Below are 24,506 nucleotides of genomic sequence, written 5' to 3'. Positions count from 1 at the left end.
CTGCCCTGGGAGAATGGAATGACAAGGACCTGCAAGGGCCCATTGATAACCAAATTTGCCTGTCCTTGCTAATTAATGCCCACTGGGCCCTGAATCACCTTGGCCCTCCCCCTGCCCATCACTTCTCACTTTATGCAAAATCAGGTCTAATTAGGCTGGAAACAAAGAGATAAGGGTGAAAGAACAGGAGAATAAAACCTATAAAAAGGACAAGATTTGCTCATCCTATGGATTCCGCCTTTGGGTCCCCTTCTTCCACCCGGGACAAGTCTGCTTTTACTTTTCTTTAATAAAGCTTACTTTCTACTCTGTGCTTGCCTCGGCGTGCTTCTCTGGCGTTACACTTCAACACCCGAGGAAGCAGGACTCGTCTCCGGTCTGTCTGGCAGAAAAAAAATATTTGGTCCAAGTTGAACAAAAGTGCATCCTGAATTAGTGACAAGCTTAAATTCTAAATGGTTTTGGATATATTTTTCTTCTCTTAATTATGTATAGTAACTGGAACTAATTTATCCTGTGCAGTCATGAGCCGCCATGACGGTCTGGGCAGCCACGCACCACAGAGAAGACCGCAGGACTGTGGCCTGGTCAGGCGCTACGGCACACGCCTGTGATCCCAGCAACTCGGGAGGCTGAGGCAGGAGGATGGCAGGTTCGAGGCCAGCATGGGCCACTTAGCAAGACCTCGTCTCAAAATAAAAAATAAAAAGGGCTGGAGAGGTGACTCAGTGGTTGAGCACCCCTGGGTTCAGTCCCTGGTACCACACACAAAAGATTCCGTACTTCCCACCCCTCACCGCCACCAAATTGGAGGATGCAATTTTCTACAATAACTGTGGACGAATACTACATTTTCATATTATTTTATTACTATCATCATTATTATTGCTGTTTAGTTTTTTTAAAAAAGACTGATCTTGAAATTATGTTCCTCGGATCCCACAAGGGGGCGCTGAACACTTGCCCTGGTCCCTGTTAATGGCTCCCAGTTTCCCTCCCCCCACCCTTTCTGCTTTCCGCCTTTCCTGAGCGCACTGAGGACCAGGCTGGTCCTTACTCCAGGGCTTATAGTATGTTAATAAGAAGTGCCAAGGCAGGATTTTCTAAAATCGTGATGTTTCTACGTCTCACATTTAAACTTTACGTATACATAAGTGAACATCGTGCATACATTCTAGGGTATATTTCTGAGATTGCCGAGTACCTTTGCATCTGAGCTCAATGGACCACTCCCAACCTAAGAAATACCTACCTCTCCTGGGAACGGTGGGGCACACCTGTATTCCCAGGACTTGGGAGACTGAGACAGGAGCATCCCAAGTTCAAGGTCAGCCTCAGTCACTTAAGAGAGGCCTTTGGCAACTTAGGGAGACCCTGTCTCAAAATATAAAATAAAAGTGGCTTGGGATGTGGCTCAGTGGGAGCGCTCCCGGGTTCAATCCCTAGTACTCTCCTCTGCCCCCCGCCACACGCACGTTTCCGCCAGGGGATATGTGTCAATATCTTCGTCCAACATGTTTTAAATAGAGGGTTTTATTGGTGGAAGGTTGCGTGTCCGCTTTTGCTGCTTTGACCTTGAGTACTGGTTCTGTACCGGCGTAGAGCCAGTTGGGACCTCTGACCCTCAGCTCCGAGTTCTGCGAGCAAGCAGCTATCATTTCCCAGAAACTGGATTTTGACTCAAGGGCTTTTGAGGGGAGAAGCCGCCGGAGAGTGTGCAAAGTTAATCCTGCAGAGGCGACAAGTTTCCCAGGTGAGCCCTAAGGAGCGACCAGGCTCCACCCTGCAAAGCACGGCCACCCGTGGGGCAGAAGGGCAGGAGGAAGCCAGGCTCAGACGCTCAGAGCCCCGGGCGGGCGGGCGGAAAGAGAGGTCTCCGCCAGCTCTTTAAAAGCGGCCAAGACTTCCAGGGGGAAGGAGGAGGTCCGTGGAGAGCCCACCCTCCCTCTGGCCTCACCTGGACCTGGAGGTGAGGAGCACCGCAGGCCCAGAGCCAGAAAGGCCCCAGGGTGGGACTGACGTCTGATCGCGGTTCCATCCACACTGCCACGACGGCCGACCCTCCCGGCTAAGCCCAGGGGCTCACCTCGTCCTCAGCACAAGCCCCCGAGGTAGGGGTCACTGGCACCTTTCAGAGCTGGGGAAACAGGCACCCAGTGGCCCAGTGAAGTGAGGGACTGACCTGCGTCATCCTTGAAGTCCTGGGTGGACGCCCTCACCCCATGTGACCCAGCGGGAAACAGCCCTCAGGTGGTGACAAGGGTCCGAGAGGGTCAGCGAGGTCACAGTGGGTCCCTAATCCAGCAGAGCTGGGAGCCCCACAGGAAGAGGAAGGGACACCAGGAGTGGAAGCACAGAGAAAGGCCATGGGAGGACGTGGAGAGGAGGCAGCCCTGCAGGAAGGAGAGGAGGCCTCGCCCACCCCGCGCCTGCCCATCTTGACCCTGGACTTGCAGCCCCCGGGTGGGTGGGGGATAAATGTCCCTGAAGCCACTCTGGTGTTGCGCGTGGCAGCAGGAGCAGACTAGCATGGGGGAGCTACTTCCCCTGGCAGACGGAAGCTGGGTTTGAATCCTGGCCGCTGGGCACCTGCGACTGTGCTCTCCTAGCTGTGACCCAGCAGTCTTCCTGGCGAGACCTGAGCAGAGCGAACCTGGGTTGGTTATTCTCCACTCCTGAGGCAGGAACCGTTCAATATTCAACTCGGTGCCCCACTGCTGTGGACTGGACATGTCCCCGTCAGCCCGTGTGTCGAAGGCCTGTTCTGCAGCCCCGGGAGGAGGGGAACCTCCAAGAGGCTGGCCTAGCAAGAGGTGAGGCCAGGGGGATGTGCCCTAAGGTGTTGTGGGAGCCTGGCTTCTTCCTCTTCCTCTCTTGCACTGTCCAACCACCATGAGTCCAAAAGCAATGGGTTCACCAAACATGGACCGAAACCTCCCAAACTATGGACCAAAAAATACCTCTCCTCTTTATAAGTTGATTGTCTCAGGTGTCTTGTTATAGTAATGAGAATTGGCCTAACACAACCCATTGAATTGTGAAATTTTCTATTTTGCCTGCTGGAAAAAACACTTCCTGGCTCTTCACAAATGCCAAGTACTAATCCCTCTAATCTTTTCAGGTGGTTCTTTCTCAGGAGAGAAAACTCCTTTTATACACAAGCAGATGGATACTTTACCTATACTTAGGGGACTCTGCAGGTTTCCTGAGTGGTCTCTCTGTCCTCTCTCCAGCACCTGGTACTTTGATCTCTCATTACCTTGGTCTTCCTAGACTTTCTAGTTCTATCTCAAGCAAGGGACCCCACCAGCCTGGAAGTTCTCCAAAAGGAATCAAGCCGTGGCGATCACGCAGCTGATCTTGTCTTCGCCCTGGGCACCGCTGCTCTTCTTTACCTCATTTCCAGTATTTTGAAAACTCTCACTTCACGTAGGCTCTTTTGTCTTTGCAGGAAAGTAAATCCATTTCTCCATTTAGGATAGAAGCAGAAGTCTCCTGTTTATTCTTCAGTTAGATTTTATAATTTTCCTCACATAAATCCTCTGCTTTTTTCTTTTTCTTTCTTTTTTTTTGGGGGGGGGGCGGTGCTGGGGATTGAACCCAGGGCCTCGTGCTTGCAAGGCCAGCACTCTACTGACTGAGCTATCTCCCCAGCCCCAGCTCCTCTGCTTTTCTTATTAAATTTATGCTAATGTTTGTTACTACTATAACTAGACTATTTCCTCCATCTCCTTTGTAATCACTTATTTCTAGAGTAGAGAAAAAAATATGAATATTTGCATTTAATCATTTAATCTGCTGACATCTGTCCAGAAATTAAACCATGCAGGGGACATTTATTCAACAATAACAGGAAAGTGACAGGTAGATGTTTAGGGCTAGTGCAGAAGCTGAGCAATGCAAACATGGGCCATCTCATCCTCCTTACACTTATTACTTCATGGCACAAAATGACTGCTACAACTCCAGGCCTCACATATGTGATCCAAGCAGGAAGAAAGAAGGGGAAAGCAGGAATCAATTTTCCCAAAATCAGGAAAATCAAAAAAATCAGGAAAGTAAGATTTCTCAAAATAAAATTTCATTTATTAGCCAGAACTAATAACATTTAACCACCTATAACAGCAAGTCAGTCTGGGAAAGCAAGTATTTAGTTGGAAAAATATCCACAAATTCACAAAATATAGGACTCTGCTTGGTGATAAAAGAGAAATAGTACTGGGCAGGCTACTGACATGCTCTATGAGCTAGTGTTGCATTCTGGGAATGAACCTGAGCCATTGTGGTACTGCAGATTGAACTTGGGATACTCTACTACTGAGTGACATCCTCAGGCCTTTTTATTTTTTTCAATAAATGCTGCCCTCGAACTTTGGATCCTCCTGCCTCAGCCTCTTGAGTAGCTGGGATTTCCAACATGCACCACCACATCCGTCTTTGAACTGTTCTTTTAAATACATGTCACATTCTATTTGACAACATTTCGGAAAGCTTTCCTAGGCTACTCCAACATTCAGGATCAAGAACTTGAACTGTTAGTGGAAATGGGAACAGAAAGATTGAGACATAATCAATTTATTTTCAGAAGCATCCAAACCGACAGACCTGAGGTCAAGTGCACATAGACACTAGGACCGGGAACAGAAGCACAAAAAACAGAAGTGCCAGTCAGTGTCACAGTGTCACAGTGGTCACGAATGCGAAATCGACTTCAAACTCCAAAGCCCAAGTGTCCGTAAAATTTTCTGCATTTCGGATTCAATTTAGAATATCCTAATTAGAAATTGAGTATTTTAATCAACATACAAAAACAATCTCTCTGGACTTCTATGAAAATAAAATTGTTGCTGTGATGTTTTCAAGTCTTTCAGGGATACATACTGCATGATCTGGTGTTCACTTCACCATACAGGAGCTCCAGAGAGAGGGGACAGAGGTAAGACGGAACACGCCCATGAGCTGATGTTGACCACCGTCCCGGGTGTGTGGACGCCTCAGATCGTTCATCCCTTCACTGGGCTCCCTGGGCCTCACCTCCAGCAAGAGCTCCACCCCTGGGCTGCCCCTCCCCTTTCTAAAATTCCTCTGAAATACCCACTAAAAGGGATGGCGGGGCTGGGGCTGGGGCTGGAACGTGTGAGGCACTGGGTTGGAGCCTCAGCACCACCTAGGGAAAAATAAATAAAGGTATTGTGTCCATCTCAACTAAAAAATATCTTAAAATGTAATTTTAAAGAAACGGGTCTGTGCTTGTGGAATGGAAGTGCACATGTATGTTTGTGCTAACATATACACAAGCGTATATATGCAAATGCTTGTTTTAAATGATAGAGTATTAGCAGGAAGGCTACTCCAGCGCATTTCACAGCTCTTTAAAAAGGGCGCTAACTGCACACGGTTGGTACTCATGGGAAGACGCTTCTGCTGTCCCTGCTCTTGGTCCTGTGCAGCCCTGGGGAACCTGCGCCGGCATTCCAGAACCTACTGCCACCTTCATGGTCCTCGGCTTCAGAGTTCCCAACCCCTGTGGCTCCACAGCAAAGCCCCAGATTCCGCCAGATTCATTACGATATTCAAGCTGACAATGACAGCATTCGCACTCGCTGCCAGCAACTGTAATCTCAAAATACTCCAAAGATTAAACCGTTATACACATTTAAAATACATAGAAAAATAATATAATTAGGATTTATACAAAGTAGATTTTTACAAAACAACTTCACTACAAGAAATACATCTTATATCCAAGCACAAAAATGTGGAAATATACATGGAAGTATATGTGTAAGAAAAAACATTTATTTTAAAATGCTGAGTGGGAAGACAGAGACTAAGGTCTGGTTTACTGATAAAATTGTGAAGTGACTTTCAATTCACTAGCAGAAATTTCACTCCATTCTCAAGTGCCTAAAAACAGTTTCTGAAGGAATTAAACAGCTGTTCCTCTTTCCAGATTCTGTTTGATCTCAGCTGTGTATTTCCCATAGAATCTCTCGGCCTTCTTGTTGAACTTGGCATTCCTTTCATTGATGTAGTCGATATCTGCATCATCATTATAAGGACGTCTCCGGCTATATTTGTCTCGTTTTTCAATTCTAGGGGAAGAAAACCACTTATAAAGTTCAAAATTGCCTTCTTTTTTGACTCACTAACTACACACTGTTGATATTCATGGGAGGACAGATCTGCTACTCCCCGTATCTGGGCAGAGCAAAGAACAGAATTGGGACACTTAGCTCTGGGGAAGGGGCAGGGAGCAAGCTGGGTTTTCATCAATTTCAAGCTGAAATTGCTAATTAGCAGCATAACCTCAGGTATAAACCATGAAATTCAGTAAACACAAACTCATCTTTACAATTCTTCTAAAAGATCAATGATACAGAGTTAGGAACTGAATAAATTATGACTTAGAAGAAGGTAATTATTATAATATTATTTATAAAATAATAATATATTAATAACAATATTCCTATAGTATTAATATATTGATAATGGTATTATTTATATATTAAAAACATTAATATACATTAATAACTATTGTTTTATATGTTGATATATAATAATAACCAGTTAATACAGTGCATTAGTATGTGCCAGACACATATTAACACTTTACAGATATCAATTCCTAAAATTAGAATTCACTCTGCTCTACCTAGCATTCACCTCCATCAGTCTTAAAAAACACAAATATAACTGAGGCACATTCAGTTTCTTCCGATCAAACAGTGGAGTGGGTGCTATGGAGGAATCACGGGTTCCTCAGACCCCGTCCTCCTTCATAACTGCTGCAGTTGGACGCTGACTGTCCCCGAGGCCCACGTGCTGGAAGCCTCCTGCCCCACCTAGGGCGCTACTGGGAGGAGGTGGAATCTTTCCGAGTGGGGCTTAGCTGGAGAGTCGGGCCCCTCAGGTGTGCCCTTAGAGGGAGGCTGCAACCCCAGCCAGTCCTTCCCCCTCCCTCTCTGCATCCCCACCACGAGATGAAGAGACCTCCTTCACCATGTGCCCCACAGTAGGTACTAGGCAGCCGCAGGCCCACAGTGACAGGCCCAGCAACCACGGACCTTTCCTCCTCATAACCCGTTTACCTCAACTGTTTTGTCACAGTGATGGAAAGCTAACACATCATAATCCAATTCCATCGATACTGTGCATCTCTATTCTAAATCACGTGAACCCAATCCATGTTGCTGCCTATCTTCAAAACCACTGCATAAATAGCGTTGAAACAAGTATCATTTCTGCTATTTAATTCATTCAAAGCACAATGGACTGAAGACATACACTCAAAGTTCACTCTGTCATTAAGCATTTAAGCAGCTCTGGGTACTTACTGTTTTTCCAGATCTGTGACCATTCTATCAATTTCCTCTGTGGAAGGCACATGTGTCCCATGAAGGAGGCTGTTGGAGGTTGGAAAAAATTCTTCTCCACTGAAAAAGCAGCAAAATGAACTTAAAATAACACTACAAATTTTCAATTTCAAATTTCAAACTAAACAGTCATTCATGAGGTGACAAAATACATATATATACTTGCTGTGGGATCCTACCTTAATTTTTTTTAAAAAAAGAATATACAGAATTAGAAAGGACCTAAGAAATCACCTACTCCAACACCTTCATCTTCAGATGAACAAGCCAATGGCCAAAAGCTAATTATCAAAGGCTGCAGAGAGTTGGGACCAGAGCTTCTGAGCTCTGGCTCTCTTTCCATTAAAGCAGAGGCCTTCGAGCTACAGTCACCACCTATTTTTGAAAACAGTTTTTACTGGGACCCAGACACTCACGCATGGGTCCTTGTGGCTGCCTTCACACTGCACTGGCACAGGTGAGCAGCCATGAACGAGGCCATGTGGGCCATAAAGCCTCAAATATCTATTATCTGGTCCTTTATTAAAGAAAACAAACAAAACCTCACATAGGGCATGGCAACTCTCATTTGTCATCCCAGAGACTCAGGAGGCTGAAGCAGAAGGATCACAAATTTGATGCCAGTCTCAGAAACCTACCGAGACCCTCAACAACTTAATGAAATTCTGACTCAAAATAAAAAGGGTTGGGGATGTGGCTCAGTAGCAGACAGCCCTTAGGTTCAAAATAAAACAAAACAGAACAAAATATTCACCCAACTTGGGAGGCAGAGGCAGGATTGCAAGTTGGAAATTTAGTAAAATCCTGTCTCCAAAAAAAAAAAAAAAAAAAAAAAAAAACAAGCTGGGCATGGTGGCACATGCCTATAATCCTAGCAACTCAGGAGGCTAAGGCAGGAGTTCAAAGCCAGTCACAGCAAAAAAGATAAGTGCTAAGCAACTCAGTGAGACCCTGTCTCTAAATAAAATATAAAATAGGGTTGGTGATGTGGCTCAGTGATCAAGTGTCCCTAAGTTCAATCCCTCATACTCCCCCCACAAAAAAAAAAAAAAAAAAAAAAAAAAAAAAAAAAAAAAAGGCTGGAGATGCAGCTTAGTGGTAAAGCACCGCTGGTTCTATCCACAGTACTAGAGCAGTGTGGGGGGCAGGGTGGGGGGGAAGCTTAACTGCTATAAACTGAATCATAAATAGTGTTGTCCAAACAGACCATTCCTAGACAGCTAATAACCTGCAGCTCAGCATAAAGTATGCCTGTATTTATACACTTGTATATGTAGGTGTGTACATTATACCCACATAAATACATTCATACCGCCAGGATGAGAAAACAACTTGCATAAAACCCATGGACTTACTGTTTTTCTCTCAGTCTCTCGTAGGTTTCCATGTCAGGTTTGATCTGCTTTGTCAACCGATGATACTGGCGTAACTGGGCAGCAGCATAATCTAAAAATGAAATGAGAATCAGAGATGATATGTATCCTTGTTTGGGCATTACTATTCAGAAAAAAGTCAAATTGTTATGAAGTAATATATGCACAAGACACTAATCCAAGCATAGTCCCTTATCCTGAATATGCTGATAAAGATACCACAGAGAATCATCAAGCTACTGCACAGACTTTTTGAGCTCTATCCTCTGAGACATATTTGCATTTCTCTTGGGTTTAGGCCTCTTAGCAAACATTCCGTGAAGGAGGCACGAGCATCCTCTCATTAAAGCAGGAACACAGAAGGCAATACTGTCTAATAGGCCTGTTCAAGAAAGGTCGGTTTTACCTGAAAATCCCAGGTCAGGGTTTTTCCTTTTCTTCTTCCTCTCCCATCTCTCTGCATCTTCTGCACTGATCTCCAGCAACTTCACCTTCTCATAGTCTTCCCCTCTTGCTGCACATTCCTAAAAAGAACAACAAAGCTGGCACCTACAATTATGATATAAGCAATTACTTAACCTACTTTAAGTCAGTGAAGTTTAAACAAGACATTAAGTCAAGCTAAGAAGGAAGCTCCTGTCCCTCAGTGTTGAAAGGTGTCCATAAGCTGGGCCTGGTGGCCCACGCCTGTAATCCCAGCAGACTGAGAGACTGAGCCAGGAGGATCACGAGTTCAAAGCCAGCCTCAGCAACTTAGCGAGGCCCTACGCAACTCAGTGAGACCATCTCTAAATAAAACACAAAAAGGGCTGGGGATGTGGCTCAGTGGTAAAGCACCCCTGGGTTCAAGCCCTGATACAAAAAGAAAAAAAAAAAAAAAAAAAAAAAAAAAGAAAGAAATAAAGAAAGAAAGAAAGAAAGGAATCCACAGATGACCAAATTTCAAAAAATAGATATTAAGTTATAATTTTTTAAACAATGATTGCTATGTGAAATTTGGGAATTTGATATGGTATATAATAAGGGCGCATGTGATACTTCTTAGTGTTTCAACAGGTATCAGACCCTATTTTAAATGCTTTGCATGCATTAACTCATTTAATTCAGAATTAACTCAAGGTTAAATAACTTGCCCAAAGTGTGGTAGCCAGTAAAGAGCAGAGCTAAGCTTTCAATTCTGGCAGTACTTTGGCTCCAGAACCAGGCTAAGCAACGACCATGCTCTTGTGTCTCAATGCAAGAGTGATAGAAGAAATAGCTCGTGAGTGGAGCAGCTCCTGACCTTTTTCTTTTCTTCTTCCTGTAGTTCCCATTCTAAACGAGCCTTTTTGGCTTCCCAGTTTGCAGGCAACTTAAGTCTTTTATCTTCTTCCACAACTTCCTGGTGATTTAATTTACGAGCTTCATTCTAAAACCATTAAAAAAAGTTTGTCAGAAATATGAAAAGAAGCATTTGGGGTTGTGTCTAGCACATGGGAGGCACTGGGTTCAATCCTCAGCATCACAGAAAATAAATAAAATAAAGGTATGTGTCCACCTACAACTATTTTTTAAAAAAAGAAATATGGAAAAAAAATCCAAACGTATCTTGCCTTCTTAAGGAATTCAGGAAAGACACATTACACAGTAGTCAAGCTTTTTATTGCTGTGACCAAAAGACCTGATAAGAACGACTCAGGAGGAAGTTTATTTGGGGCTCCATTTCAGTCAACTCCAGGGCTCTGGGCCTGAGACAAGGGGCAGAAGGGTGTGGTAAAGGAAAGCTGCTCAGTTGATGGCAGCCAGGAAGAAAAGAGAGAAAGAAGCTAAGCCAGAGCACACCGAGCCTGCCTATCGTCACCACTCAGTAGTCCTTCTGAATTAATAATCCATCAACTGATTAATCCACTGATGAGGTAATAGATGCTATAATCCAATCTTTTCACCTCAGAGCACTGCTATATTGCCTAACAAATGAGCTTTTTGTGTGACATTTTCAAACCCAAACCATAACAGCCATCAGATGATCTTAAGCAAGGGAACAGCAGACTAGTAAGGTATGTAATCAAGGAAAAAATGTGCTGGGGGGGCTGGGGTTGTAGCTGAGAGGTAGAGCCTAGCATGAGAGGTAGCTTGCCTAGCATGCATGAGGCACTGGGTTCAATTCTTAGCACCACATATAAATAAATAAAGGCCCACTGACAACTAAAACACCATTTTATTTTAAATGCACTGGGCTACACTGGTTTTCCAGAGCCCTAGAGATTAATATCAGATTTGCCCATTTAGCCATGTAGTCAGATCAGAACATGGATCAGAACAAGATTTTGCAAAGTGGGAGAGCTATATTACAGTGGCACTGGAAGATATTCTACTTTTAAATCTCTTAATTCTGATGAGTTCAAAGAAAAAGACTCAATTTGGGGTTTGAGGATTTTACTACCTATCTTGATATCCTAATCCTTTCTAAGTCTCCCCTACTTTTGAAATACTTTAAAGGTTTATTTACATTGTACGCATGAAAGGAACTTCCCATTTGAAGTATTAGTGAATAATGTATTTTAAACAAAATTAACTGCATAAAACAAATTGAGTACATTTTCTTGTGGAAAATTGAAGCTAGATGTTTCTTAGGTCACAGGATGGTGGCAGGTAGTCCAGAAAGCCATGTTTCCTAGATTCCAGATATGCGTTCTTTAAACAATTCCTCCAAGTAAACCCTTAACTATGTTTGTGTGTTTATCAAATTAACTTTTTCTGGTTAGAGAGAGATACTCTTGGGGCTAGCAGGGCAGCTCAGTAGTAGAGCAGTTGCCCAAAGCACAAGGCCCTGGTTCAACCCCCATCACCACCAAAAAAAGAACGAAAGCTAAGAGAGATACTCATCTCAACTTCCATCCCATACGTTCTTTTTTTTTTTTTTTATTTTTTATACCTTTATTTAATTTATTTGTATGTGGTGCTGAGGATGGAACCCAGAGCCTCTCACATGCTAGAGGCAAGTGCTCTGTCACTGAGCTACAGTCATACACTCTTGGCTCTGGCAATGCCCTATGGTTTGCACTCAAAGTTGCATTTGTTGCATTGAAGGAGAGCACAAACCACTAGGAACATTTCAGTAAGAGGATATTAAAAGAGCTAGTTAAAAAATATGAATTTGTATCAGGTGACTGGAGTTCAAATTCAAGGCTCTGATTTGGGCATTGTCAGAAAGCAGGGCATTCTATGATTAAGCAGCTTATTCTTATGTAGGAGACAGGAGGAATAGAATAAGACTATAATAATTGGTAATACCAGAGAGTCATGTTACCAAGACAATAGGGATGTGTGGTCACTTCTGTGACCAAAACAGTCTTGTTGATTCTGTCTCACTACAACATTTGGAAAGATGCTGAGCTTTTGTAGAAACAAGGCCTAGCTGTCAGGCAGGTCACTCCAAGTTCAAAGTCTGGGGCTGCTTTTTTCCTTTCTTAGTTCCAACTGTAGCCAGCTGTCTGCTGGACTCATTTCCTTAATACGAATTCTCTTCCTTTGCATTAGTTCCCTCCGCTTGAGTAACTCTTCCTCCAGGACATCTCTTCCTCCATCTCCTTTATTTGTTTGATAATATTGTATTCCTTCAAACAGTAGTTTAGTGTCACCTCACTGAAGCCTCTAAAACTGCATTAATCTCTCCTCTGCACTTCCAGGGCACTTTATTCCTACCCCAAAACTGCATTTACTGCAGTATAATTTCTGGTTATAAGGTTATGTCCTCAATTAATAAGATAAGGTTGTGCCTCCTCTATTTCAGAAGCGGTCTTACTCTAGCTGAACCACCCACCACACTGTAGAATTTCAGAGGTTTGTTGATTTTTATTCAAATGAAGAAGCTGTTAATGACACAGTTTCTTCCAATTTCTAACCCTACATATTTCTCTAAGTAAAGTGAAGAGTTTGTTAGAATCACAGAGCAGTGAGGCAGCTAGTAATAGACTCCCAAACCTAGTCCAGATTCATTAAATCAAATGTGGGCGGGAGGGGGAGGAGCGAGCAGATGCACGGTCAAGAAGTTCTCAAAGTGATCTCAACGTGTATAGATCTCCCATTTCAGGGGATGATACAGCTCTGCGGTCTGGTAGGCAAGTTAGTGCGCCTTGCTCGTCCCTCTACGAAAGGGTGTGGGGTTGGACAGGGGGCAGGTCTGAGCTGGCCTCGGGGTTACTCACCCGCTTCAGATGCAGCTCCCGGAATTTGCGCAGTCTCTGTTCGCGCTTCTGGGCGGCCAGCTCCTCCGCCGCTGAGCGAAGCCCCTCCTCCGCGCCGTCTGCCGGCACCTGCTGTGAGGAAACCGGCTTCAGGCGGGGCTTGGTTCCTCCCACCGTCCGGGCCAAGCCCGGCGGGTGGAAAGCCCGGCCACGTCCCCACCGCCCACCGACCCCGCGGAGTCTGCGCCTTCCTAGCCCGACGCCCAAGCCTCCACCTCCATCGAAACTCACCAACAAAATCCTCCAGGTAGGGCCGACAACACTTACCTTCTCGACTTCGGCCTCAGCCGCCATTACAACCTTCTTTTCCTACTTCCGGCAACAACACGGAGCACTTCCGTCGGCCTCTGTACCGCCCCGTCGACAGGCACAGATAAGCCACAGGCCCCGCCCCTTCCGCACGGCCTCAGGAACTTGGGGCCAATCCCTGCCCCGTTTAGCAGTAAGATGTTTTCGATTGGTTAGGATTCTGCGCAGCCGCAGAAGGTCGCAGAGGCGGTGGCAGGAAGTGATGAGGGGAGAGAAGGATTGGGAAGGGCTCAGAAGAGGAAGGCTAGGAAGGGCCTGCAGGTCGTGATAGGAAATCCCCTAATCTGCGTGGTGTTCCGCAGAACAGCAAGTACTTTCCATTTAGTACTTAGCCTCAGTGTGACCTGTTACGAAAGGCAGTTCTTTCTGAACTGCTGTGTCTCAGTTGACTTTACTATTGACACTGTTTTAAAGTCCCTTCCGTAGTCCTAAAATACTTTTCTTGTCTGTTGTTGACTGCAGATTAGGGCCAGACCAATCTTGTTCTCTTAACATGCGCAGTAAGGAGCAGTGGTATAATTAATAACAGTGCTAAAGTTAAGATGAAGCAATAATGTGCTGGATGTGTGCAAGAGAAATATATGGAAATTGTTTTCTGACAACTTACTAATTAGATATAGAAATGAAAATGTGGCTCAGTGGTTGAGTGTCCTTGAGTTCAATCCCTAGTACCAAAAATAAAAAAAGAATAAGCAATTAAAATGTAATCTCCCAAATGAAAAGATATCTAACAGTAACATGAAAAAAAAATTCAATGTATGCAAAGTTACATCTCAATATTGAAGGATAATCTTTTCTGGCTAGAAGACAGTATCACAAAACATCTCCAAAGTATCTCAAGTGAGTTTATAAAAATGTTATTCCTATCAGAATCTTGGGGGTTGCTTTTAAATTTTGGTTCTGGAAAATGATGTGGCAAAAAAAATCTGAAGTTGATGGTCTACATGTGTAGCTCAGTGGAGAGCACGTGCCTAGCAAGTGTGAAGTCCTGGGTTGGATCCCCAACACTGTAGGAAAAAAAAAAAACTAGAAATTCAAAACCACTTAGTTGGTAATACTGAGAAATATTACTATATATGTTGATCCTAAAACTTAAAAATTGGTCCAACCCCTTAGAAGTCAATTTGGCAATAAAAGTTGCAAAGGTGAATACTCTTGGACTCTGCTATCACTCTTCTGGGAATTCATCCTACAGATACAATTGCACAGGTATGGGATGACTATCTATAAGGTTATTCATTTCAGGTTTTTTGGTTTTTGGTGATAGCAAAAAAAATGGAAACAAATGACTGTCAGAAGTCTCATTAAATAAATTATGCTGCATGCTGGGGCTGGGGATATAACTCAGTTGGTACAGTGCTGCCTAGCATGCACAAGGCCCTGGGTTCAGTCCCCAGCACCACCAAAACATAAGTAAGTAAATTGTGCTACATTCAGTGAAACACCATGTGGTAAAGGAAAGGAGCAATTCTTCATATATCAATTTAGAAAGATCTACAAAATATACTAAGTGAAAAATAAGAGGAGTGGAACTGGGTACCTCTTCTGCTACTTTTAGAGAGGTAATAGGTAGGATTAGGGTTACAAGGAATACATTTTTGTTTTGCACAAAGAACTAAGGAGAGAGAGACAAAAAGCTAATAAAAGTGACAATGTGGGGGGTGTTGCTTCAGAACCCATTAAATTTTCCCTATACTAAGGAAATTTTTGAAATATGGGAAGTGACTTCGTATATTTGGTGTAATTGACATTGCTGGAAGGGAAGAAACAGAAGGGAAAAGGAGAGTTTAACAGGCCCCAGGGGCTGTTTCCTACTCTCACAGATATTTAGAAGTAGCTCCCACAGAATGTTTTTCTCACTTTGGTTTTCTTTTGGCTGGTGGTACTAGGAATCAAACCGAGGGCTGTTGACCACTGAGTTACATCCCCAACCTGGCCTCATGTTTTTTTTGTTTCTTTCTTTCTTTCTCTGACAACTGCTTCCTGAAAGACTTTATTGCATTTTGTCACAGAAAAAAATGCATCAGTACTCTATGAAACAGAATATTCTTTCTTTCCTTATGAGGAAATTTTCAATCAGTAATGGTAGAAAAGACATCTAATAGAAGTTGTCCACCTGCCCTCAAAAACATTAGTATCTGTCTGTGCTGTATAGCCTCTGGTTTTCCCGTATTTTTTTCCATTTTATTTATTTTTTGGTGGTGTTATTATAATTGTTCTGCCTTATATTTCAATGCAAATTGGGGTCATTTCCCAAACTTCAGATCATCTGTCAGTACTGTTAAGTTCAAGAAAGCTCAATGAACATTTTGTAAAATATATTTCTACAAAAAGATACTGCTTTCAATCTTCAGACCAAAAGTATGTTTTTATGTCTATTACAGAATTGAATAAAACAAAACAAATGTGGCTGGAAATGGCCTTATAATGATTATGCAAATATCATTAATGAAAAGAATGCTAAATTCCATGAAAATGCAGGATTCTATGGAAAGTTTACAGCTGAAATTAGACAAAACTTGGAAAGAGGAACAGCTGCCTAATCTCCTTCAGGAACTGTTTGACTGCCAAATTGTACTAGTAAACCAGGTCTCTACCTTTCATCATTTGTATCTTATGAATGTCTTTATTTTTCATGCTTATGTACTTCTTATATTTACTTGTATTAGAATTTTTTTCTTTTTTCTTTTTTTTTGGTACTGGGTATTGAACCCAAGGGCACTTAACCACTGAGTGACACCCCCAACCCTTTATATTTTTGAGATAGGCTCTTGTTAAGTTGCTGAGGCTGGCCTTGAACTTGGAATCCTACCTCAGCCTCCTGAGTCATTTGAGAAAGGTCATCTGTGCTTAATGTGTGACGTCTGCTGGGTTTAAAAATTCATATTACAAACAGGCAAGCCATTGTTGTCCTGAATTTGTCATCCATCTAATTTTCCAGGAACTGAGCTTCAGAGCTTCAGAGGTAGGATGCTAAATTACTATTTATTGCTAAATAGTAATTTTCCTTACAAACTATAGTAGGCAGTGCAAGGAAGCCGACAGTGGCTCCTGGAAATTCACCCCAGTGTCCTCTTCTCTCTTGGAAGCAATCACAATTACAGGCCTATCCCAGAGCACACATGCCACCTATAGGAGAAGCAAACAGGGAAAAGAAGACAACCTGTAATAAAATACCATCTTCCAAAAAGCAAATATCCTTGGAAGAAAGGAAGTTAAAACATTTAGCCAAAATATTATAGATTTTTTAGCAATACTGGGGATTGAACCCAGGGGCTCTCACTGAGCTACATCATCGGCTGTTTTTGAGTCTCTGTTGTCCCGGTTGGCCTCCAGCTTCTCATCCTGAGCCGCCAGGGTTACCTGGATTATAGGCATGCACCACTGCACCAGGCTGATGGAAATATTCTGACATGCACTTTACAATAGGGTAGCCATTGACAGAATTGGCTAGTCATGACCAAGGAACTAAATTTTCAAACACAATTTATTGGAAAGTGCAGATAATACTGGACAGCACTGCTTGAGTGATACTATTTATCTTTATCCTGTTCTTGGCAGTTCCTAAAACCTTTCCTGAGTGATACAGGCTAAGTGATATTATTTACAATCAGCCCCTTTTAACTGTACCATGCTTATGCCAGTCACTGGAAAAGAGGGTCTGGTTGCCAAACGAACCAAATGATTATAAGGTTCGCCTCACCTCTCCCCTCTGGAAAAGGGTGGGGCTAATGACTCAATCACATAAAATTCCTACCATGTTCACAGATTGGGGGTTGGAGTAAACATCCCTGTGTCAGGAAGGTGGCACACCCAAACACCAGAGAAAAGTTCCCTTCTGGACTTCATGGCTGTTCATTTGTATTCTTTACAAGTCACTAAGTTCCCCCACATCCCCCACTCAGTGAGTGGGATGATAGGTGAACTATCAAACCAGGAGTAATGAACATGGAAACACTTGCAGTTGACACCTGAAGGGAGCAGGTAGTCTGGTAGGACTCAACCCTTCATTTACAAGGTCCATACTACCTTCACATACATCAGAGTTGGATTAAAACCATTAGTAAACCCAAGAATTGCACGTTTTCTTGGCGGGGGAAATCCCAGGTGTTTCCCTCTTAGGCTGTTCAGTTATCCTTTTTAAACACGTCTGACTTTTTTTGCACAGCCTACACCATCTACTGTCATTCTTGGGTGTGTTCCTGACTTGCTATGCCCGTTAAGATTCTTCTTCCATGGTACTCTAGTTTTTATCATCTCAACCTATACAGGAATCCATCCCATTGTTTTCTTAAGATGTTCAAGGCCAGTTGCTCAGGAGGCTGAGGTAGGAGGATCACAAGTTCAAAGCCAGCCTCAGCAACTTGGCAGACCTTGTCTGAAAATAGAAATTCAAGGTAGCAGGGAAGAAAAGCATACCTACACTAAAAATTAAAGGAAAACGCCAAGACAGAGTAGTCTGTTAAAATTTCAATGACACCTCATCCAGGTTCAGTCTGAAAATAATTTTTACTTCTTGCCTTGGTTCCACCAAGACATACTTTTGTTGCTTAGGCCTAGCAGTTAGGCCTAACAAATCCCTAAAATTTATGAACCTGGCCTTTTTTTCTTTTAGTATTTAGATGTTGATAGGCCTTTATTCGTTTATTTGTATGTAGTGCTGAAGATTAAACCCAGTGCCTCACACAGCTAGGCAAGCTCTCTATCACTGAGCCACAACCCCAGCCCTGAAACTAGCATCTTAAGCTCAATTCAAACTAAGTAAAACTTGCAAAGGTGATCTAGAAGCAATTGTCCAGCAGAGTACATGCTTGTAATTCCAGCCACTATGGAGGCTAGGGGTGGGAGGGGACTTTGGGCCTGGGGATGAGGTCAGTTGCACAGTGCCCTTGGGATAAAGGGGGGGGGGGAGGAACGACGCTCCAAAATGACTTGAATGTCATAAATGCACAATAAATGCCAACTGTACCTCAACAGATTTCCCACCTTTGTGAGGCACTCCATTTTACCTTCTTAGTTTCCTACCCTAAAACCCAATAGTATACTACACGTTATTTCATATAATGTAGACCAACTTCTCAAACTTTAATAAATGTATTCACATGAATTGGGAATACTGATGAAATTTGTTCCTCATTCAGTAGCTTTGAGGTGGGGACTTGAGATTCAGCATTCCTCAAACTCCACACAAGGTCTATGAGCCCAATGTATTATTAATTTATGGACTTGGATTTGGGGTAAGGCTAATTTCAAAAAGATGCCCCCTTTTCCATTCAAGACTTGTTAGGTAGTATATACACAAAAAAGACAAGACGATAAAAATAAGAAATTTATTAACAAATATACAAAAACACAAACACAGTTCAATCACTGTGTCTTACAAATTTCATTTCTGTATAACCAATTGATAGTATACAATATTTACATGTATTTACAAGACTCCCACCTGTATGTAAACTCTGGTCCATTTGTGCTTTCATATCTTGAAGAGAAACATAAAATGTTAATATTTTACCAAGAAATGTATCTTTGTGTTGATTTTTAATTTTAACAAATACCACTAAATGACTCAAAGGGATGGGATAATGCTAGAAACAAACTTGCAATAAAGTGCAATTTTAGGCATTAGTTTTTTCTTTTAGACAGGTACCCATAGTCCATATGGACTTTTTTTCTTATCTATTTTTGGCGATCGTGAAGATGTCTCTTCAGCAGCTTTAGCTGTTTTCTGTACTGGCTTTGCTACAGAATTCTGTAAGACAATAAATTAAGTCAGTTTCCACACACATTTTACATAATTATAACATTTCTCAAAAACACATTAAATGATCATATTAAACATTATCAACCAAATGCAAAGCACGGACCTAATTTATAACGTGAGCCGAACTATAAAAATCAAGAAACTATGGGAGACAGGGCAGGAGAGAGGCCTACACAGGGGATGACTTTGATTCTAAAGCCCATTTAAAAAAAAAAAAAGAAAAAAAAAAAAAATCCACACACAAAACCCTAATGGTCACTGAGATTTCTTTTTAAATTTCAAAAATTAAACAAGAAAAATATTTATTGAACCCGAGAGTACAAGGTGCCCACATAATACTTGTATATATAGAGACTGATTCTCTTTACAAAGAGGCTTAGCAGGGCTTAATCATCAAAGATTAAAACAAAAGATAAATGTCTACACAACACACAAAAAAATTTTAACTCAATTTTTCAGTAGCTACTGCATTAATATACTTACATTAGAGCTAAAAGCTATGTTTTTTTGCTGGGAAGATTTCTCACTGGGATTTTTAGTTCCATCTTCTGTTAGCTTTTCCGACAGCTAGACAGGTAAGAAAAAGATATTAAAAAAAAAAAAAAAAAAATCCTTGTTTTTTTTTTTAAGTAATTGTATAAAAAGCCTAATTGTATATAAGTATGGTTGTAGACATACAAATCAAGTTGGATCTAACACCACAGTTAATAGCCTAATAAAAAAGATAAACTGTCAGGTTTCCACTTAGCAAACTGATTCGATAGTAGACTAAAGGCACACTTTCCCATATTTTATTTCCCTGACACAAATCCAAGTAATTCTTAAAAGTAAGGTCATACCAGATATACCTAGTTTCAAGGAACCAAGGCATTTGCCAGTTGGACACCTAATTAATAAACGACTCAACACCTTACTTGTCTATTACTGAACAAAAACCACATCTGAGTCCCAATGATAGATTCATTTTATCAATTTCTACCTTTTATCAATTTTAAGCTTTAGATTTCACATTTAACTTAGAAGTACAGTGCAATTTGCCAACACACTTCCTGCATATTTCTGGAGAATTATAATAAACTTATCTGCAAGTGAAGCAGGACTCCTCTTCTGTAATCTCTCAAAATATCTGGAATATATTGCATATATTATGAATGGGACATCTATGCCACAGATGCCCCACACCATTATAAAGTGTACCTTTGCTTAACTTAAAACTTGTCTTTAACACCTTATGCAAATGGAACCTGTCACAAATTCTAGCATGCACATGGAACTACCAACACAAAACTAAGCTTTTAGTGTGTGAACATAAAGTTTAGTTAAACCTCTGAGTAGCCCATGTATCAATTACCAACAGATTTTCTTCATCATTGTCTGGAGACCACATTCATGATTTCTATAAGACAGAAATAAAGCAGATAAACTATACTGTATGTTGAGCACAGATTTGTGGGAACATAATGCTGCAAATGAAAGCTACAGAAAACTCTTTTGTCTATAAAGACTTGAGTAGGGAAAACTTTGATAACACAGAAATCTTCAAAATACCAGCAATAATATATTCATGGTGTTATGAAAGGACTTGAATAAAATCATCTCCCAATTTCATGGGTGTTGATACTATTATATCATGAATATATTTTGTTATTGGAAAATTTTATACAGCTAGACTTCCCAAGAAGTGTAGCCTAGGATAAAGAATGGCTGATCAGATCTTTCTGGAAGTGGCTTTTCAGAAGATGATCTGATAGTTAGAAATACTTACCTCAAACTTTACACCATTACTTGGTACACCTGCTCCATGGCTTGTTTCTTTAGCTACAGGAACAGTTCTCAGACTAGCTGGCAAGTCAAAGTTAGTTGTTCCTAATGCTTTTGCTGCATTGGCCTTTGCTATTTCTAATAGCTCCATTCGATCTAAAAGAATAAATAAAAAATCCATTAATCCTGTAGCAGTTTTCACCACAAAAAGTGACCCACAAAAAGTTTCATTGAGAAACAAAATTCTCTCATTTATTGCTATCAAAAGCATTCCTGAATTACCCAACAATTCAGTTTTTCTGACTCACAACTGTAATTTGTTATTTTGCTTTCTCTTCATTTTACTTCTGAACATTAGCATTTTTTAAAGACCTTATGTGGTGCAACTGTCATTTACTAAACCCATAATTGCTGTCACTAGTGACCCAGTTCCCACTAAGTATTTCTACTTAATTTCATCCAGGATACCAAGTCACTTGTTCACATTCCCATCTGTTCAGTAATACAATTGACAAAAACCTTATTCTGACATTTTCCTTCCCAACAGCTGATTTGTACGCTTTAGGGTAAACTACTAAGTCGGCTACATTCAAAAAGCTACACCAAGCGAATCACAAGGGACCCACACTGTGAACCATGAACGTCACAGTTGGACTTAATTCCAAAGTGGAAACTTTGTCCGTTTAAATGTGGGCACACAACTACGCTGTCATTTCAACTACTAACCGCTGCAGCTTCCCCTCTCCCTGACAGAGGAACCGAGACTTCCGCGACCCAGGCTGGGTTCCCTGTCCTACTCAAACGCCGTCGCCGTCCGCACAGAAAGGGGAAGCGCTCTGTCGCGCTGAGCACGACGCCCCACCTTTTTCACTTAGACGAAACGGCGTCCTACTGCGCGACCTGGTCCTGGACCTGTCCCGCCACCGGCCATGCTCCTCGGGGTAAACGGTGCGGCCGAAGCCGTAGTAGCGCCGCCCCCGCGCGATGGCGTAGTACGACCTCCGCTGGTGCGACCGGCCGCGCGAGCGCGACCTGCTCCGCGAGCGGTAGGGCGAGGGCGAGCGGCGAGCCCTGCGCGGCGGCCCGTAGCGCCTCTCCCGGTACCGGCGGCCGCGGGAGCGCGAGCGGCTCCGCGAGTAGGAGCGCGAGTAGCGCCGGTACTTGCGCTGGTGGCGCCTCCTGGAGCGAGAGCGCGACCTGCTGCGCCTGCGGGGCCGGCTGCGGCTCCCGGACGACGAACGGCTGGAGCCGCGCGAGTCGGGCCGGGAGCTCGCGGACGAGGAGCGGCTCCGCGACCGCGACGACAGGCGGCTGGAGCGGCCGGACCGCGAGGTGGCGGGCGAGTCCTTCTGCGGCGAGCCGGGCCACAGGTCGTTCACGTAGTTGGACATGGCGCCTGCGGCCAGGCCTCCTTGGGCGGAGCGCGCGCCTCCCGCAAACCCGGGCCTCTGCGAGCAGGGACAGGGAGAACCACGGGTCAGGCCGGGAGCGGCGCCGGGGCTCGGCCCAGGCGAAGCGCGGCCTTCCCGACCCGCGCCGGCCGCCGGCACTTCCCCAGGCACCCGCGCCCAGAAGCGCAGGAGCCGCCGCGTCGGCAGGACACTCACCGCAGGCCGTCAAGCCTTCGCAGGACGGAGAGAAAGGCCCAACGGACGCCTCCCTCTCCAAGCTCGGGACGCAGAGGGGGGGGGGGGTTCGCAAGGATTCGCGACCTCGGAGACAACAACCTCCACCTCCGACGTCCGGACGCCAACTGAGCGGGGCGTCAACAGACGCGTCGAAAGTACTAGAAGCTGACGTCTGGAGCATGCGCAAAAACGTTGGCGCGGTGGGCGTGGCCCCTGTCGCCCAACCGCCGCCCGGTCGCCTCGCCCCGCCCATTGCCGCGCGCCAACACCACCTGGGTGCGCATGCGCACCCCGACGTGGGCCGCCGCGGCTACATCCGGGCATCTCGCTGCGGCTTTTGTTTTTTGTTCTGAGAGAACTAAGAGCTCACGGGCCTGAGTGCCCGGCTGGGAGGCGGAGGGACTGCAGCTGCTGGTGGGACCGGGCTCGCACAATTGGGACTCCCCCCCCCCCCATCTAAAAATATGACACTTGTTCACTGTAACGGGCAGACTAATGGCTCCTAAAGACATTCCGCCCTAATTTCCGGGAACCCATGAATATGTCATCCTAACAGGGCGATAGGAATTTTGCAGACAGGATTGGGGTTGAGTTTGGGCGATGAGACGCCCCGAAGCCCAGGTCACGGCGCCCGCCCGGCGGGAAGGCGCCCGCGCCCTCCCCGGGCGTCACCAAGAGGTTGTCCTCCAGGCTTGACGGGCATGGGACTCCCGGTGGAGACCGGACAGGCGACCGCCGGGGTGGCCTCCCGCGGCAGGACAAGTCCGGGACGGCGAGCCCGCTGAGCAGCGCGGACTCCGTCCCAGGACCTGCCGGGAGGGTACGCCCTGCCGGCTGTTGGAAAGCCGGAGAACGTCGCCTTGAACGTGGACTCGTGGGTTTTGCGGTGCTCAGGCTGACCCACAGCCACAGCCTTTTTTATTTTTTGTTCTTTTTTTTTTTTTTTTTTTTTTTTTTTTTGGGTGCTGGGGATCAAACCCAGGGCCTTGTGCTTGCAACGCAAGCACTCTACCGACTGAGCTATCTCCTCAGCCCCCTTTTATTTTTTGATCTTGAGGCAGGATCTCACCAAGTTTCCCAGGTTGGCCTCATGTTTTCATCTCAGCCTGCGGAGTAGCTGGGATGACAGGCGTGCACCACCGCGCCCAGCATTCATTGATTTCTTTTTTCTTTGTTTTTTGGTACTGGGGATTGAACTCGGGGCACCCGACCACTGAGCCACACTCCCAGTCCTATTTTGTATTTTATTTAGAGACAGGGTCTCACTGAGTTGCTTAGCGCCTCGCTCTTGCTGAGGCTGGCTTTGAACTCAGGATCCTCCTGCCTCAGCCTCCCGAGCCGCTGGGATTACAGGCGTGTGCCACTCCGCCAGGCTAACTGATTTCTTTTTAATTAAATGAACTAACCACTTCAGTAAAGCGAGTCAGACATATGTATTCCTTTGCAAGTGCATTGTTACAAAACCCACTTATTTTGGAGGGACATCTGAATGCTCTCATCTTGTTCATCCTCACCCCGCAGCCCCAAACCCGCACAGAAGTGGAAGGCATCTACACCTGAGCACCCGCATGTGGTCTGCCTTACTCTCAGTGTGCAGGGTGCCCATCCACTTCTCTGAGGATTACCTTGATGAAAACAGTTCTTAAAAATGCTTCTTTTTCTAAAATACCCTCTCAAGCAAGATACAGTGCTTACTATAACTTTTGCTGAAGGTTCTCATGAAGCTTTGTGAGTGAACAGAAAAATATAAATTTCTCATGTAATAAGTGTAAAAATGATGTTTGCGGAAAAGAAGTGAAACTACGGTAATGAATAAGGAAGGGGTGATAGGAGTCTGTGAACAGTTCATAGTAACAAATGTGTGCCTAAAAAATTATGGCTAGAAAAATTCTGGATGTTAATAGGATGTTGGAAACACACCTTTTCCTTTGTGCAGAATACTGGTGTTTGTCTCTAGAATACATGCAGTCTTCCTTATGTTGAGTGCCTTTATTTCTGTGAATATAATCTCTGAACAACTATCTACTTACCTGATAGAATAATCCAACTTCAATTATCATTAGTACATC

General features: G+C 43.9%; 2 protein-coding genes across 4 annotated transcripts; both read right to left on the bottom strand.

Moving 5' to 3' along the window:
• Positions 1-4,559: 4,559 nt before the first annotated feature.
• Positions 4,560-13,336, bottom strand: Syf2 (SYF2 pre-mRNA splicing factor). 2 transcript variants are annotated; one of them, XM_047540190.1, is made up of 7 exons: positions 13,243-13,336; positions 12,937-13,047; positions 10,032-10,157; positions 9,156-9,273; positions 8,732-8,822; positions 7,338-7,436; positions 4,560-6,095 (listed from the first exon to the last, which is right to left on the bottom strand). In XM_047540190.1, the coding sequence occupies exons 1-7, from the start codon at positions 13,267-13,269 to the stop codon at positions 5,930-5,932; spliced, it is 738 nt and encodes a 245-aa protein (XP_047396146.1). In that variant the 5' UTR covers positions 13,270-13,336; the 3' UTR covers positions 4,560-5,929. The 2 variants fall into 2 exon arrangements, with proteins under 2 accessions (XP_047396146.1, XP_047396155.1); XM_047540199.1 differs by having other exon boundaries at positions 12,937-13,044; positions 13,243-13,307.
• Positions 13,337-18,598: 5,262 nt separating this feature from the next.
• Positions 18,599-22,577, bottom strand: Rsrp1 (arginine and serine rich protein 1). Of its 2 annotated transcripts, none has more exons than XM_047540176.1 (5): positions 22,417-22,577; positions 21,672-22,257; positions 20,814-20,965; positions 19,532-19,615; positions 18,599-19,036 (listed from the first exon to the last, which is right to left on the bottom strand). In XM_047540176.1, exons 2-5 carry the CDS (start codon positions 22,198-22,200, stop codon positions 18,923-18,925), a joined length of 879 nt encoding a protein of 292 aa, XP_047396132.1. In that variant the 5' UTR covers positions 22,201-22,257; positions 22,417-22,577; the 3' UTR covers positions 18,599-18,922. The 2 variants fall into 2 exon arrangements, 1 of the variants encoding a protein (XP_047396132.1); XR_007107094.1 differs by having other exon boundaries at positions 18,921-19,036; positions 20,400-20,965.
• Between the last annotated feature and the right edge of the window lie 1,929 nt (positions 22,578-24,506).

This window comes from Sciurus carolinensis, chromosome 1, assembly GCF_902686445.1.
Source record: "Sciurus carolinensis chromosome 1, mSciCar1.2, whole genome shotgun sequence".
NCBI classification, from domain to species: Eukaryota; Metazoa; Chordata; class Mammalia; order Rodentia; family Sciuridae; genus Sciurus; species Sciurus carolinensis.
This window is presented reverse-complemented; position numbering and strand designations above follow the sequence as displayed.

Coding starts and splice junctions, on each gene's coding strand:
- Rsrp1 (XM_047540176.1), bottom strand. CDS start 22,200: ATGTCCAACTACGTGAACGACCTGTGGCCCGGCTCGCCGCAGAAGGAC. Junction 19,616..20,813: donor GTAATGGTGTAAAGTTTGAG/GTAAGTATTTCT, acceptor TTACCTGTCTAG/CTGTCGGAAAAGCTAACAGA. Junction 19,037..19,531: donor ACATAGCTTTTAGCTCTAAT/GTAAGTATATTA, acceptor ATTGTCTTACAG/AATTCTGTAGCAAAGCCAGT.
- Syf2 (XM_047540190.1), bottom strand. CDS start 13,269: ATGGCGGCTGAGGCCGAAGTCGAGAAG. Junction 7,437..8,731: donor GAGAGACTGAGAGAAAAACA/GTAAGTCCATGG, acceptor CTGCTTTTTCAG/TGGAGAAGAATTTTTTCCAA. Junction 6,096..7,337: donor GTCACAGATCTGGAAAAACA/GTAAGTACCCAG, acceptor TTCTTCCCCTAG/AATTGAAAAACGAGACAAAT.